Here is a 16,068-nt window from a genome sequence, read left to right on the forward strand (position 1 = left end):
TACCTAATATGGAATTTATTTTGATTTTATTTTGAAATATTCTTTGAGCCTTTTAATGCTTTATACATAATATGGAATTTATTTTGAAATGTTTGAGCACATTAATCTAAGTTTTATTATAAAAGAAGGGAATCTGTTTTATAATTGTTTAACTATATGCAGGTGGAGGGTGTTAACTGGGGTCTTACTTGAGCACTTACAAGGCGACTCTTACTGAGACTGGTGGAGGGTTTTAAGTGAGGAGCTACATGTTTGTAATTCTTTTACTCTGTACAATAAATGTGAAACTGAGTAAAGATAGGCTCCATTCATCCTTCCACAACAGCTTTCTGGAATTTAACACCCATCTCTGTTTCCATCCCCTGGATTCGCTTAATATTCAGCCTATGTTCTCATCCTTGATGAGGCAGACAAGACCCTTACAGCCAAGTGATCCATAGACCCCTTTAGAACATCTACCTACAGGGGATTATGAATGGGACCCAACAATGCAGAGGAATGGGGGAAAAAAGTAATGAATTGCCTATGACAATTGTTATACCAAATGCAGTTTTATTTAACACATGACCCAGTGAAACTTTGCTTATGGGAGTCCAAATCTTAGTAGTCAGAAGGCCACAGTTCAAAACTTCAGAAAGTTGGCACTCACCTGGCAGTCTTTCTCAGGTATTGGAAGATATAGGAAATGGAAAAAAATTTGGTTCACTCGTTGATGTTCTTTGGCTGTGTTTAAGGTCTACTTTTGCGGCATAGTAAAGGGAGCTGTACTGTGCATCTTATCTAAGCAGTACCTGACCTAGAATAAAAGCAAAATTCTGCGGATACTGGAAATCTGAAATAAGAACAAAGTGCTGGAAATACTCAGCAGGTCGGGCAGCATCTCTGGACAGAGGAGCAGAATTAACATGTCAGGTCTCTGACCTGTTAGGTGGAATCTTATGAGTGTCACAGTGTTCCTGAAGGCGGGACTGAAGTTGTCCTAACTTCCGTTCCCGCCGCAAATCCCGTTTCCCACATAGTTTTGTATTTAAATTAGCCAACGGGCACAGCGAACACACTGGATCATGCGGTAGAGGTGACCTTTCATTGGCGCAAACCGGCGTCACTGCCCCAAGCACCATGATCGCCACAGATATAAAACATTCTGTGCCTGCAGACTCTAGGAGCAGCAGCCTTCTTTTCATGTAAGTACCTTCAGAATAACTTAAATTGAAGCTTTCACCTAAATCAAAATGTTTTTGCCTCCCTTATTTTGTGAAACTCACCACCAACTTCATATCATTTATTTTCCCCTCAGCCAAAATGAATCAAATGGCAGCCAGCAGGCAGCGTCCTGCCCCACAGTTTAGTGATGCCTCCCTGCAGGGTCTCCTGCAGACCATCAGGGAAAGGCGTGAGGTCCTCTTCCCTGTAGATGTAGTGAAGACCCTCCCGCCTCACCAAGGCGGCCTGGACGGAGGTAGCGGAGGAGGTCTAGAACCGTGGGATAACTCTTAGAACATGGGTTTGGTGCCACATGCGCATCAATGACTCATTCAGATCAGCGAGGGTAAGAGGTCCTGATGAGGCTGCTCCATTGATTTGATTTTTTTTCCCATGGCTTGGTGTTTTTAAGGCAGAGAGTACGCAAGGAATGCAGTCAAATGAATGAGCAGCCTTGCTGCCATTTACTATATGATGAAGATTGGTATTGTTTATGCGATTGGATGTATTGTGCGAAAGCCAGTGCAGAATGAGTGATGTTCATGCATGTATCCAATGGTTGCGATGCATCATTTGCCATGTCATCCAATCTGCAGTGTCTGTTGCAGGAGAAACAAAGCCACAACCAGCATGAACATGCTAAGATGGAAGGAGGGGTCCCTGACATTAGTTTGCTGACCCACGGCGGAGCAGGAGGCCTCTGAGATTGGGAGAGAGGAGGGAGGCAGGGTGAGCGGTGATGACGAGGCAGGATCCACAAGGCAAAAGAATGAAGTGTCCCCTCTGCTGTTGCAGCCATATGTGGAAACTGAAGGAAATTGTGTGAACTCATGTGAAGCACATGCTTAAAGTGCTTCTGTTTGTGTCTTCACTGCAGGATCCCGCACTCGAGTAGCAGAATGGCACATGGCCCAAGAATCCTCCTCTGGGGAGCAAGAAGAAGCCAATGTCCCAGAGAGTGCACTGTCATCTGCTTCTTCCACCTCTGCCAGCGCGATACATCCACATAGTCCATGGGGGTTTTAAGATTAGAATCTGGGTCACAACTTGGTGATCACAACACAGATATGTCCCAGCAGCTGAGGGAGCATGTGCCAGCTGGTTCCCCTGACAATCGGAGGACTGCTGGTGACCAGGTCCCTGCTCAGCCCCATGCTCATGATATCCTCTGTTTGTTGCTATGCGAAGTCTGCTGGATGTGCAGCAAAGCCATGTGGAAAATATTTTGGAGATGCCTGAGATCATGCGTGGTTTAGCGCATGCCATGGAGGAGTCCATGCAAGCCATGACATCTGCCATGCCCCAGGAATTTGAGCGTATGGCTTCCTCAGTCAAGAGTCTGGCGAGCTCCATGGCGAGTCTGGTTGACTACTCAAGCTATATGCGATCTGACGCACTCTATCACTATTGCCGTGGGCTCCATGCAGCAGAATCTAAGCGAGAGGGGGACGAGCAACCTGGACCTCCCTCCAGGTGTTCCTTCCCCTCGGGGAGACAGGCGGGTGCCATCGTGCACACAGATGGAGGAGGAGCGTGCCAGCTGCCCCGTGACTTCCATCTCAGGACACCCCAAGGGAAAGCAGGATCTCGTCCTCCCCCCAACATTGATCCCCCTTTCATCCAGCAGGCGAACGCACAGAGAATACTCCAGAACCATGGCTGCACAACCCCATAGGATGGAGCCATCAAGGCCCCATTCCTCCAGAGGACGCCTGCCACAGTCATCCACAGCAACAAAGCAGCACACTGAGCAGACTGCCTCCACCTCATCTGCTAATGTCAGGGTAGCACCTAGATGTTGTGGCAGGAAAAGAACATTGAAACAGTTTTGAGCATGAAGGTGACACCGGTGATGTAGAAATGTTAACAAATGCAAAGATGTATGAAGACATTTTTATTTCTTGCAAAATTTGATTCACTCTAAGTAATATTTTGCTTGGTTACTGATGAATACAAAAAGGTTTTTTGGAGGCCAATAGCAGGAATGCAATAATGCTTGCCAAGCTTCTCAGGAAAAGTCCAGTGTCCATACCTCATTGGAATTTTAACCTTCACTCTTACACGATGGCTGTTTTGCTATTGATGACTAATAACTTTTTCCAATACTTTGTTTTCTACAGTGATTACACACCACTGCCAGCAGTGCTAAGTTAAGCCCTGCTCGGATCTGCAAATGAGACCCAGCCCGAGTCCTTCCATTGTTTTCCCACGCCCGACCCGACCTGACCATCAGCTAACCTACCTTCCGTTTTTCACTTTGTTCTTTACCTGCACAAGCTTAAGATAACTGTAGCAAAACCACCTTTAAAATCCAAAAAGTAAATTAACATTAAAGTCACTTACCTGAGGTGGTGATGGAGTGTGTCCGACCCGAGCCCGAATACCGCACCCGGAGGTGCGACCCGACCCAACCTGAGCCCGGCACATGTCGTCATGTCCCGTTGGGTTCGGGTCGGTTAGCAGGCCTTCTGGTGTGTACTTGCATTCATCGTAGCCCATGGATGATTTCAAATGCCAATCTCATGAAAATGCAGCAACGCTTCATTAAAATTGCAGCGATAAGACCTCATGCAAAAGGGAATTTCTGTGGGGAATTGTTATGTTTCTCCTCCCAACATTCCTTGATGATGTGACTTATTGTTGGCTGAAACATCTATAAATAGGGTCCTTCCTGATGTCCCTTGCATGTCTCTTCATGGTCCTCATATCGATGATGGCATCGTTGTCATTGTTGTCCTCCTCCTCACCCTCTTCATTGTCATCCTCATCTGAGGGGGACTGGTGTTCCTCCTGTTACTCTGCTTGCAGAATGTTGCCATATCTAATTGCATGGTTGTGAAAGGCACAGCAGATGACGAATTTTCGTGACACCCAATGTGGCACTAAAGAACCCTCCAGGCCGCTCAAGGCAACGGAATTGCATTTTCAGCATGCCAACAGTGTGCTCAATGATGGCTCTGGTGGGTGCGTTAGCAGCATTGTACCTCTCTTCAGCAGCATTTGGGGATGACATACTGGTGTCATCAACCATGTACAAAGGGGATAACCCTTGTCACCCAGGATCCATCTGTCCACTTTGACTGGTTCCTCGAAAACTGCTGGCAGCTGAGAGTATCTCAAAATGTAGGAGTCATGACAGGTCCCTGGGAAACATGCATTATTCTTCTCCTGTGGTCACAAACCAGTTGCATGTTGAAAGAGTGGAAGCCTCTGTGATTAATAAAGGCAGCAGGCTGGTCCTATGGAGCTCTAATGGTCACATAAGTACAGTCAATCACCCTTGCACTCTAGGGAAGCCAGTGATGGTGCCCAAGACCGCAGACCTTGCTACCTGGCTGTCCTTGTTTACAGGTAAAGTAGATGAAATCATTGACATGTCGAAAAAGGGCATTGGTCACCTCTTTGATGCACCTGTGGGTCACAGACTGTGAGATACCACATATATCGCCCATTGATCCCTGGTAACAATGAAATTAAGTACAAAGTAAGGCCTGGACAACGTATGCCAGCCAAGAGCGACATCTCAATTCATTCCATCTTCGCTGCCTCCGGAGAATACTTGGCATCAGGTGGCAGGACCGTATCTCCAACACAGAAGTCCTCGAGGCGGCCAACATCCCCAGCTTGTACACACTACTGAGTCAGCGGCGCTTGAGATGGCTTGGCCATGTGAGCCGCATGGAAGATGGCAGGATCCTCAAAGACACATTGTACAGCGAGCTCGCCACTGGTATCAGACCCACCGGCCGTCCACGTCTCCGCTATAAAGACGTCTGCAAACGCGACATGAAATCCTGTGACATTGATCACAAGTCGTGGGAGTCAGTTGCCAGCGTTCGCCAGAGCTGGCGGGCAGCCATAAAGACGGGGCTAAAATGTGGCGAGTCGAAGAGACTTAGTAGTTGGCAGGAAAAAAGACAGAGGCGCAAGGGGAGAGCCAACTGTGCAACAGCCCCGACAAACAAATTTCTCTGCAGCACCTGTGGAAAAGCCTGTCACTCTAGAATTGGCCTTTATAGCCACTCCAGGCGCTACTTCACAAACCACTGACCACCTCCAGGCGCGTATACATTGTCTCTCGAGATAAGGAGGCCCAAAAGAAAAGAAAGAAACCTTGAGGGTAAGTGGCATGGGAGTCCCAACGAAAACAAGCGGCTGCAGGTAATACTGAAGGATCGTACACATTTCTGTTGCCATTGCAAGTCACATCTTCATGCTTCTTTGGAATTGCGTCTCTGATATCTGAAGGTAATGTGTCCTTGTCCTGAGGATGCGATGACATGCCAGTGCCCATCTTCGATAATGCCTTTCCTGGATGGCTTCATTCTGAGCTACCTCACCCTCTTGTGCTGCCTGTTGCTCCTGTTGAGGCATCATCCATTAATCCACCAAGATCCCTCCTCAGTCTCTCTCTCTGCAATTGTTTGCATATTAGTGGACGAATTGTGTGTATGAGACTCATGTCTTTGCAGAGCCATGAAAGACATGAGCAGATCACTGTTATGTGCCTTATATTTTCATGCAGCAGGAGATCCCACCAGCCATCATTTGTCTCCTCCCAATTCCTTGATTGGGCACATGGCTTGCATTCTTCCAGAAAATGTTGCGTCTGTGATACCAGGCAAATTTGCCCACCTTCCAACCTCCTCCTGCCACCTTCCAGCCTGCACCCTTCCCTCCCTGACTACCCTTTTCTGCTTCTCCATGCACCCGATCAGCCCCACACTTCCCTCCCCTGCTACTCCATGGCGTCGCCACCATCCCCTGAGATGATTCACCCTTGCTGGTGCCGCGCCTGGAGGCAAACATCCATTCCAATAGTGGCGTGGAAGTAAATATCCATTGCAGTGCTGGCCTGGAGACAAACATCCATTCCAATGCTGGCGTTAGTTTAGCGGCTGAATGAAAGAGAGAAGAACACAGTCCTGAGACTCAACTGCACAAATCCAACTGTTGCATGCCACGTTGAAATTTTCGTGAACTGGGTGGGACGGGAATATCACTCGCTGTTCAATTAATCTGGCAGATAGAACTAAATCCTAACTATGAGCATAGGATAATGAGTATTCATGGCATGTAAATGAATGCAAAGCTATAATCCACCACTGCGCTGGGGGAACCCTGGAATGCAGCAAACCCACCGACAACTTAGTTCCTCTAAAATATCCCGCCGTCGGGAATCCGAAAAAACACCTCCCACCTAATTATGTCACCCTGCACACCACCAAATCCGTAGCACTGGACTGCATAAAATTCCCCTGTTAACTCTGTTTCTCTCTCCACAGATGCTTCCAGACCTGCTGAGTATTTCCAGCACTTTCTATTTTTATGGAACAAAGAAACATAGAAAATAAGAGCAGAAGTAGGCCATGCGACTCTTCGAGCCTGCTCTGCCATTCATTATGATCATTATGTACTTGACTTATGTTTGTTTGATGTTGAAGCTCAGTGCAAAACAATGGAAAAATGTTGTGGTATAAATTGGTATCGTTGTGCTTTTTTTTTACAAAAGCTAGTGTAAAGCATACCAATTTAGTAATGGGATGGTCTGCACCTAATCTATGCAGGCATTGGGCCCCACTGCTAAATAGCATCCCAAGTGCCTGCTTAAAACTGGCATTAGGGCCTTTGAATATTAATTAGGGGCCTAAGACATGTTCAAGGAACCCTCTACAAAATTTGTTATCAATGAAGGGTGCAGGTGTCGGACCTGAAATGCTCAGGACTCTTCAGCAAACCCTGCTACCAACTAATGTTAAGTTTTTTTTTAAATAAAACTTTTCTATGAAACTAGGAGGAGCTGGAGTGCTTCCCTCCAATTCCACAGTCCTTGTGATGACCACACCACCCCCATCCCAACACCACACCCCCACTGTTCAATCCAACTTCCCCTGCTGGAACTTACCTGAGGGTCTCTGCAAGTGAGGCAGGGGGCCCAAAATGTTTTCTGATAAGATGAGCTATCTGTAGATGTGCAACCAGTGCAGCTTGCCTTGAAAATGTAGATGAGGCCTGAGGACCAATTCCTGTGTGCTTCTTGGTGTGGGTGCACGCTACTCAAAAACCTTTTAAGCTCAAAATTTCAAATTTAAAAGGGCTTCCTCTCAGCCTGCTAATTGTATGCTATATAGCTTTCTGTAACTTTCACATTCTTTGAAAATGCGATTTCTTCAGTTTGCAAAATGATTCTTCATAATCATAGAACCTAGTGACTAGTTAGGCTGCATTTCTGCAGGGCAGTTTCATCACTAGAGATAGGTCAGGATGCTTTTTCTACCCCTCGCCCCAACCCCACTGTGACCCTGACTCATTTTGCTAGGTTTTGACCTAATTTTATATGCAAAGTGGGTTTCTGGCAGAACCTCCACTACACTTCTGCCACTGTTGGGAAGCAATATTTCCAACATGCTTGCAGTGATGGGAATCCAGCGATGGGCATCCCCACCCTATTTCTCTTCTTCCACTGCCCTACTGCCTGACCTCAGCTTGTATAGTGGAATAAATTCAGCCCATTATACCTTTATATTCAACTTCAATCAGTTAATAGCTGCACTTACTACAGAACATATTTTTTAAATGTCTGCAGATTATATATGCTTCTGAAGATTGAAACCAATATTTCTTTGGAGGTAAAAGAAGTTTAATTATATAATTAACATATGATACATAAGCTGAGATTCATCAAAATGTATTTCATTTGATTTATTATCGGCTTAAGTAGAACATTTTAGTCTACAAAAATGTGCTTAAGGTAGCTTTAATGTTCCATCAAAATATTGGTCAATTTTCATACTTTGTTTCTGACAATAGCTTTGTTTAATTTCTTACAGATAGCAGTACAGCAAGAGCAAAAGGTACACACCCAGAAGAACGAAGAATCTACAGAATCTGAACTTCCTGAGGGAGTAGAGGCAGGTCAGAGGATTCATGGAAAGGTAGATAAATGAAATGTCTCAGTTGGAACTATTATTCTTTGTATGGTCATCAAGTGTGGTAGTAGTTTAGGTTACAGGTATTTAGTTGCTTTTAAATGTCTTAAATGCCAAATGATTTGTTTCTGCTTGCAAAATCCTCACTTTTTTATATTCTCATTAGAAGCTTAAATATATCTGTGCTTTTACCTGACAGTAATTACCATTCGTATTCTCCATTCACTATGATTCATTACTGACAACATTTACCTCAGATATCTGTGAATCCTTCACCCCCTCAACCCTTGCTCCAGCATTTGGAAAGGACTGAGAATTTCCTCCCATTCTGCTAGCCTAGTTTGGAAAAACACAGCATAAATCCTGTTTGCAGGTGCTGCACTTCCAGAGAAGTTACTACAATCGAGTGAGAACACCTCCAAGGAAATTCCTGGAAAAATAATTTTTATTTTTGAACCTCACTGCAGATTTTTGCAGTGGAGATTCCATGGGGTTGACCTTGCCATGCACCTCTCTGCAAGACAACTTCTCACTTGTATTACTGATAGTTTCTGCCACTATTTTTTTGATATTTTAATCTGAAAATGAAACTAAATAGAATGGTTTCTTGTTTGCACTTTTCAATTATATAAAAATGGATGGTACACTGAAGTAGTTCTTTGTCATCATGGAGATTACAGTCATACATGGATGGTGCACTCATTTGTTGCTGACTTATTGGCCCTGGTTATAAAGTCCGAAATGCATTGGGGACTGGGGAGTCTGATATTGTGTGGAAAACCTGGAAGTAAGTTCTTTTTTTTTATTCGTTCATGGGATGTAGGCGTCACTGGCCAGGCCAGCATTTATTGCCCATCCCTAATTGCCCTTGAGAAGGTGGTGGTGAGCTGCCTTCTTGAACTGCTGCAATCCATTTGGGGTAGGTATACCCACAGTGCTGTTAGGAAGGGAGTTCCAGGATTTTGACCCAGCGACAGTGGCCTAGGTCGATGCCGGGTGGTCCGTCCGGTTTCATTCCTTTTTATTGACTTCGTAGCGGTTAGGTACAACTGAGGTTGTGGTTAGGTACAACTGAGGTTGTGGTTAGGTACAACTAAGTGGCTTGCTAGGCCATTTCAGAGGTCATGTAAGAGTTAACCACATTACTGTGGGTCTGGAGTCACATGTAGGCCAGACCAGGTAAGGACAGCAGATTTCCTTCCCTAAAGGACATTAGTGAACCAGATGGGTTTTTACAACAATCGACAATGGTTTCATGGCCATCATTAGACTAGCTTTTAGTTCCAGATTTATTAATTAAGTTCAAATTCCACCTTCTGCTGTGGTGGGATTCAAACCCATGTTCCCAGAGAAATACCCTGGGTCTCTGGGTTACTAGTCCAGTGATAATACCACTACGCCACCGCCTACCCATTCAGTGTGTTCAGTGTGTATTTAAACACAAGTAACTCATGTTAATTTTACTTCTGTGTTTGGTGTCAATTAAACAGCATTGGGTGTGGTGCTGTCCCACATTGATGAGATCTTAAATCCAGAATTTAAAGGCCAATCCAAAAGATGGAATTTGGAGGAGTTGGTAGTTGAAAGCAAGAGGAGAAGAACTTTGATAATGTATTCAGGATGGTCAAAGGCTGCACTCCACGTCAGTGACACCTTTCTTGATGTACTGCTGAGGGCAGTGAGAAGCCACAGAGAGATACTTTTCCCAACAACAGGAGGAAGAAACCTGATCTTGCCACAAAGAAGGAAGCACTGGAGATCAGTGGTAGCTCAGTGCCCCAGGTTATTGTGGAAAATGTGGATCTCCCAACCTATCTGATGACAGAATGAAATATAGTGCACACATGGCATACAACACTTAATTTGATTCCAGCCATGAGTGAAATATAATCATCTTCATAATGATAAGTTGTAATATTCTTACTTTGTCAGTGCTAATTCGTATCATTTCTCTCTGACAGGGCCTTCAGGCATGCATCAGGAGTCCATGCACCTCACAGATGTCGGATCCTTAGAGGAGCTGGTTCCATCTGAGTGTGCAATGTCACATGACTCATGTTTACCATGCACCAGCTCAGTTACTCACACTTCAATGGAATCAGTTAGATAGACAGTTGACTTTTCAACTGCTGACTCACATTTCACAAGTGAACAAGAGCAGACAATGGTGGCAGGAACAGCTCTTCTCAGCTGGGCACAAATATTGTATTCTGGGAGTCTTCAATGAGAAGGATAATCACTGCGGAATATCAGAAAATGTGAAATGAACAAACAGGCTTTTCAAGAACACTGTACAAGATTGCAGACAGAATGGAGGGCCAGGATTTAATGAGGAGACAGTGGCACCATCCATCGGCTGGAAAGCTGGGGGCAAGCCTGCATCTGACGTCCCTGGAAGCCACGACGCTATTTTGCATGGTTCAGGCAATTAATTGACTGAGGTTGTGGCTTCTGCCCCTGTGAGGCAAGTTGTCCTGACTCCAAGAGCTTCCAACCAATCAGAGGGCCAACAACTCTTCAGTCCTATCAGCTGTATTGAGAAGTTTTTTATGTTGCATGATGCAACCTAAATAAGATGCGTGGAGTTCAATTGATTGAAGATCTCAAACATGTTTATTAAACAGCTAAACAGGTAGTAGGCCCAACCATCTTCAGCTGCTTCATCAATGACCTTCCTTCAATCATATGGTCAGAAGTGGGGATGTTCGCTGATGATTGCACAATGTTCAGCACCATTCGTGACTCCTCAGATACTGAAGCAGTCCGTGTAGAAATGCAGCAAGACTGGGACAATATCCAGGCTTGGGCTGATAAGTGGCAAGTAACATTCATGCCACACAAGTGCCAGGCAATGACCATCTTCAACAAGAGAGAATCTAACCATCTCCCCTTGACAGTCAATGGCATTATCATCGCTGAATCCCCCCACTAGCAACATCCTAAGGGCTACCGTTGACCAGAAACTGAACTGGAGTAGCTGTATAAATACCGTGGCTACAAGAGCAGGTCAGAGGCTAGGAATCCTGTGGCGAGTAACTCACCTCCTGACTCCCCAAAGCCTGTCCACCATCTACCAGGCACAAGTCAGGACTGTGATGGAATACTCTCCACTTGCCTGGATGGGTGCAGCTCCAACAACACTCAAGAAGCTCGACACTATTAGGGCGGCACAGTGGCGCAGTGGTTAGCACTGCAGCTTCACAGCTGCAGGGACCCGGGTTCGATTCTGGGTACTGCCTGTGTGGAGTTTGCAAGTTCTCCCTGTGTCTGCGTGGGTTTTCTCCGGGTGCTCCGGTTTCCTCCCACAAGCCAAAAGACTTGCAGGTTGGTAGGTAAATTGGCCATTATAAATTGTCACTAGTACAGGTAGGTGGTAGGGAAATATAGGGACAGGTGGGGATGTTTGGTAGGAATATGGGATTAGTGTAGGATTAGTACAAATGGGTGGTTGATGGTCGGCACAGACTCGGTGGGCCGAAGGGCCTGTTTCAGTACTGTATCTCTAATCTAATCTAAAACTATCCAGGACAAAGCAGCCCACGTGATTGGCACCCCATCAACAAACATTCACTCCCTCCACCAACGATGCACAGTGGCAGCAGTGTGTACCATCTACAAGATGCACTGCAGCAACGCACCAAGGCTCCTTAGACAGCACCTTCCAAACCCACGACCTCTACCAACTAGAAGGACAGGGACAGCAGTTGCATGGGAACACCACCACCTGCAAGTTCCCCTCCAAGTCACACACCATCCTGACTTGGAACTATATTGCCGTTCCTTCACTGTCGCTGGGTCAAAATCCTGAAACTCCCTTCCTAACAGCACTGTGGGTGTACCTACCCCACATGGATTGCAGCGGTTCAAGAAGGCAGCTCACCACCACCTTCTCAAGGGCAGTTAGGGATGGGCAATAAATGCTGGCCTGGCCAGCAACGCCCACATCCCATGAATGAATAAAAAAAAAGTATATACAGTTCAGAGCTAACTATTTACAGACTTGCCTCTTGGTGTTACAGTAGCAGAGTGAGTCTGGCATATTAAGATCTTAAAGGGACATTACTCTTAAAGGCAATCGCACAACAGCAGCATCACCGGAAGCGGCGGCTACTGCTGGAACAGCAGCCGTCCCTGGACCCAGTCAGTGCTGGAGGTCAGAGAATAAGGTAAGTGAGATCAGGACTCACCAGGGCCAATCAGCCAGGTCTCGGTGAGAGGGATGGGAGTCGATCACGAGCGCGGGGAGTTGGTGTCAATCACAAGGGTGGTGGGGTGGGGGGGATCTTTCCACCCCTGAGCCCACAAGGAGGCCGTCACGGTTTACTGCAGCAGCAGGAAGAAGCCCTTAAGTGGCCATTAATTAGTCACTTAAGGGCCTCAATTGGCCTAAGGGCGGGCCGGCTGCCTGCTACCTCCCCCGCCACTGGTAAAATACCAACAGAGGTGGGTAGACAATGGCCAAGGCACCCCCTTGCCATCCCACCCAGTTGTATATACTTTTGCCTCCCAGCCCGTTCCAGGGTGGGGTGGTGGGGGGAGAGTGGGGTGTAAAATTCCAGCCTATGAATCCACCTCACATGAATGTGTAGATGTCACAAGGCATTGCGATGACATCTTCTTGCATGAATAGAGTGGACAGTTCTGTGGAAAATCAATCGTGGCAATCAAATGTGGCCATGCAGGCTTTGATCAAGCCTGCACACACTCTGAATGGCAAGATGTTTGGTGCATTAACTAGGATGACAGATGGCTTAGCCTTGGCCTTATAGTGCCTCACTGACATGTACCAAGTTGCTCTCCAGCAGTGTGGTAAGACTGAAGTGTGGCTGGCCCATGAAAGGGATAATGGCGAAAGAGATCATGGAAGTGGGGATAAAAACAGAAAGTGCTGGAAATACTCAGCAAGTCTGGCAGCATCTGTGGAGAGACAAACAGAGTTAACTGTGACCTTTCATCAGAACTGGAAGTGGGGACTCCACTTGAAGCACTCCCACTTCACCCATTGCCCCCTTCCCCCCACCCCCAGTCAGTGCCTGACATGCTACCTTCTTTCTTGATGGTAAAGTCTGCCCCTTTACAGGTGGAGCAGTCTTTGGTGTTGCTTTCACAGACTCTAAAATCAAGAGGTCATTACCAAGAGCATCTCAGCACAGGCATCTGAGCAGCCTGCTGCTATCTCTGCTGAAGCCACAGTGGTTGCACCATGTAGGAGCAGTGGAAAAAGGAAGTGTAAAGCTTTGTAATTCACAAAGGTATGCACATAGGTGTAAAATAAAGTATTATGTTGTGAAGTTTCTGTTCTTCGGAAGAATCAAATAAAATTTATTAGTTGGTTCCAATTTCCCATGTTGCCCATTCTTGATCACAGGCTGGCAACTTGCCTTTCACTTGCTGGTTGATGAATGGGAAGACATGAATTGATTGGGACCAATGGAGGGATATGCAATGGATGATTGGTTGTTTGCTGGACTGCTTTGTGTTAGTCGCATTGAGAGGGGTGGAGGGAAGAGTGGGCATTTCATGTGGCTCTGAAATTTTTCCAGTGGTGATGAATAACAGAACCTTGCACTAATAAGGATATCTGCTGGAATTATTTATAACTTTCACATCTCCCACATGGGTAGTGTAGGTCAGATGGTTTCACAGGTCGGCGCAACATCGAGGGCCGAAGGGCCTGTACTGCGCTGTAATGTTCTAATTCTGATTAAACAGAAACATACAAATACACCATCTGTCACAGATATTATCTTTATTTACCCATTAATACGTGGATTAAATAAGAAACACAACTAGATCTGCCTGGAGACATCATATCAGCTGGTCAAACTGATGATCATGCGAAGTCTGTTGAATCTTTAGATGTCTTCTTTCTATTAGACTAGGACAAGTCTGTTCCAGCTGCCTGCAGTGAGAAAGCTAGATATTATTTAGGTTTTATATTCTTTATCTCCACATTTCTTTTCTGATTCACATATGCACATCTCAATGATTAGTTCCTTCAGACACGCCTGTACCTCTTGTTGCTTGTGGTTGGTTCAGAGTTTACTAGGGTTACTTTATCATGCATGTCACTTATTGCAATTTAATGGGGTGTCACGACCAAGGTGGGAGAGTGCACTGTCTTTTCTAGTTCCATTTCTCCACAGGTCACAACATATATTTAAGTGTTTACCCAGTTACCAATATGATCGATCATAGCTCACCACCACCTTCTCAAGGGTAATTAGGGATGGGTAATAAATGCTGGCCTAGTCAGCGACGCCCACATCCCATGAACGAATAAAAAAAACTACTCTTTATCCCAGAATAAAATACACCAACCACAGGTTTCTTTAATAAACAACAAAATTATCAGTTTGTTGTAAAACAAGACTTAACCAGTAAGAAAGCAAAGCCTTAACACACAGATTGAAATATGAAAGTTCCCTTTTACCTTAGCCCCTCATACACACACACGGCTGAATTTTACCAAACCTTGACGTCGGTGGTTGTGGTGAGGGGGCCTGGAAAATGCCTCCGCAGGAGGCCCGCCATGGGCCTTGATGCCTGGCAGGCCCAACCCCATATTGCTGGCAGTGGCACGGCCTCGTGGTGGCCCCCCACCGCTCAGCGATGGGACTGCTATTTAAATATGTTAAATAATGTAAATTAAGGCAGTAATTAATTACCTGGTCACACCAGCCATCCGGCTCCGATATTGTGGTCGGTGGCCGGCGCTCCTGCACCATTGGTTGTACCACCAGTATTGTAAGGTGGAATACTGGTGCGGAGGGGTGAGGAGGTAAGTATATCAGAGCAGGACGGGGGCAGCATGTTCAAACTTATCTGATTGGTCGAAGTGCTGATGGGAAGGGGTAAAGTTAAAGGTTTCTGAACTTTGGGGGGAGGGAAGGTCAGGTAGGCAAGGTAAGTATTTGTGGGGGGTCAAAGCAAGGAATGGAATGTCTGGTTATTGGGGGGTGGGAGAGGGGCTGGGAACATTTATTTAATTATTATTAATAAACTTTGAGGCAAAGTGTTTTTAAAATTTTTTAATTAAATGTAAGGGCTGGAAGTCCTTTAAAAATGGCACCACGCCTGTGCAGTGGTGCCGGACGCCGTTGACAGGGACAGAGCACCCACTCCTTCCACATCATCAGTGGGGGCTGGTCCACACGGCCATGTAAATAAGCCACTGTGTTTAATATCGCGGCAGCTCCGTCGAGTATAGCCCACGCGTGCAGGCCGCCATATCCTATGGTCGCAGCCATAACATAAAATTCCCCACACACACACACACCAGTTAACTGGGAAAAATAGAGATTTTCTTTTTCGAGCTCTGTTACAAAAAAAGACAAAAAGAATACTTTGGCCAAATACTTGCAATTACTTGAAGAAAAAAGAGAAGATATGGAAAGGTGTCAGTTATCCCTTTTTTGGTTTGGTGTCCCAAATATGTGTAGATAGCTGTCACTGGGATCTTTCTCTGAAGCAATTCATTCAGGCGGCGTCGAAAATTTATCCAGCAGGTTTTCCAGTGTCTCTGAAGAAATGCGGCAACTGGGGTTCAGGCAGGCCTTTCAAGAGGAATTCATCATTAATTAAGAGGGGAGGCAGTGGCATAGTGGTGTCATCACTGGATGTAGTAGTAACTAATAACCCAGAAAACTAGGGTATTTCTCTGGGGACATGGGTTCGAATCCCACCACAGCTACTCTGATGATGGCCATGAAACCATTGTCGATTGTTGTAAAAACCCATCTGGTTCACTAATGTCCTTTAGGGAAGGAAATCTGCTGTCCTTACCTGGTCTGGCCGACATGTGACTCCAGACTTACAGCAATGTGGTTGACTCTTAAATGCCCTCTGAAATGGCCTAGCAAGCCACTTAGTTGTATCTAATCGCTACAAAGTCAATCAAACAGAATGAAACCAGATGGACCATCCGGCATCGACC

At 45.8% G+C, this 16,068-nt stretch overlaps 1 protein-coding gene across 3 annotated transcripts in view; it reads left to right on the top strand.

Annotated features, from left to right (window-relative positions):
• Positions 1 to 16,068, top strand: part of ppfia2 (PTPRF interacting protein alpha 2) — a 572,863-nt gene that overhangs the window by 376,002 nt on the left and 180,793 nt on the right. For all 3 annotated transcript variants that reach the window (XM_068051210.1, XM_068051211.1, XM_068051212.1), the window contains one exon: positions 8,034 to 8,138. In XM_068051210.1, coding sequence (XP_067907311.1) covers positions 8,034 to 8,138 — 105 coding nt within the window. The remainder of the gene's footprint in view (positions 1 to 8,033; positions 8,139 to 16,068) is intronic.

The sequence above is a fragment of the Heterodontus francisci genome, chromosome 18 (assembly GCF_036365525.1).
Source record: "Heterodontus francisci isolate sHetFra1 chromosome 18, sHetFra1.hap1, whole genome shotgun sequence".
NCBI classification, from domain to species: Eukaryota; Metazoa; Chordata; class Chondrichthyes; order Heterodontiformes; family Heterodontidae; genus Heterodontus; species Heterodontus francisci.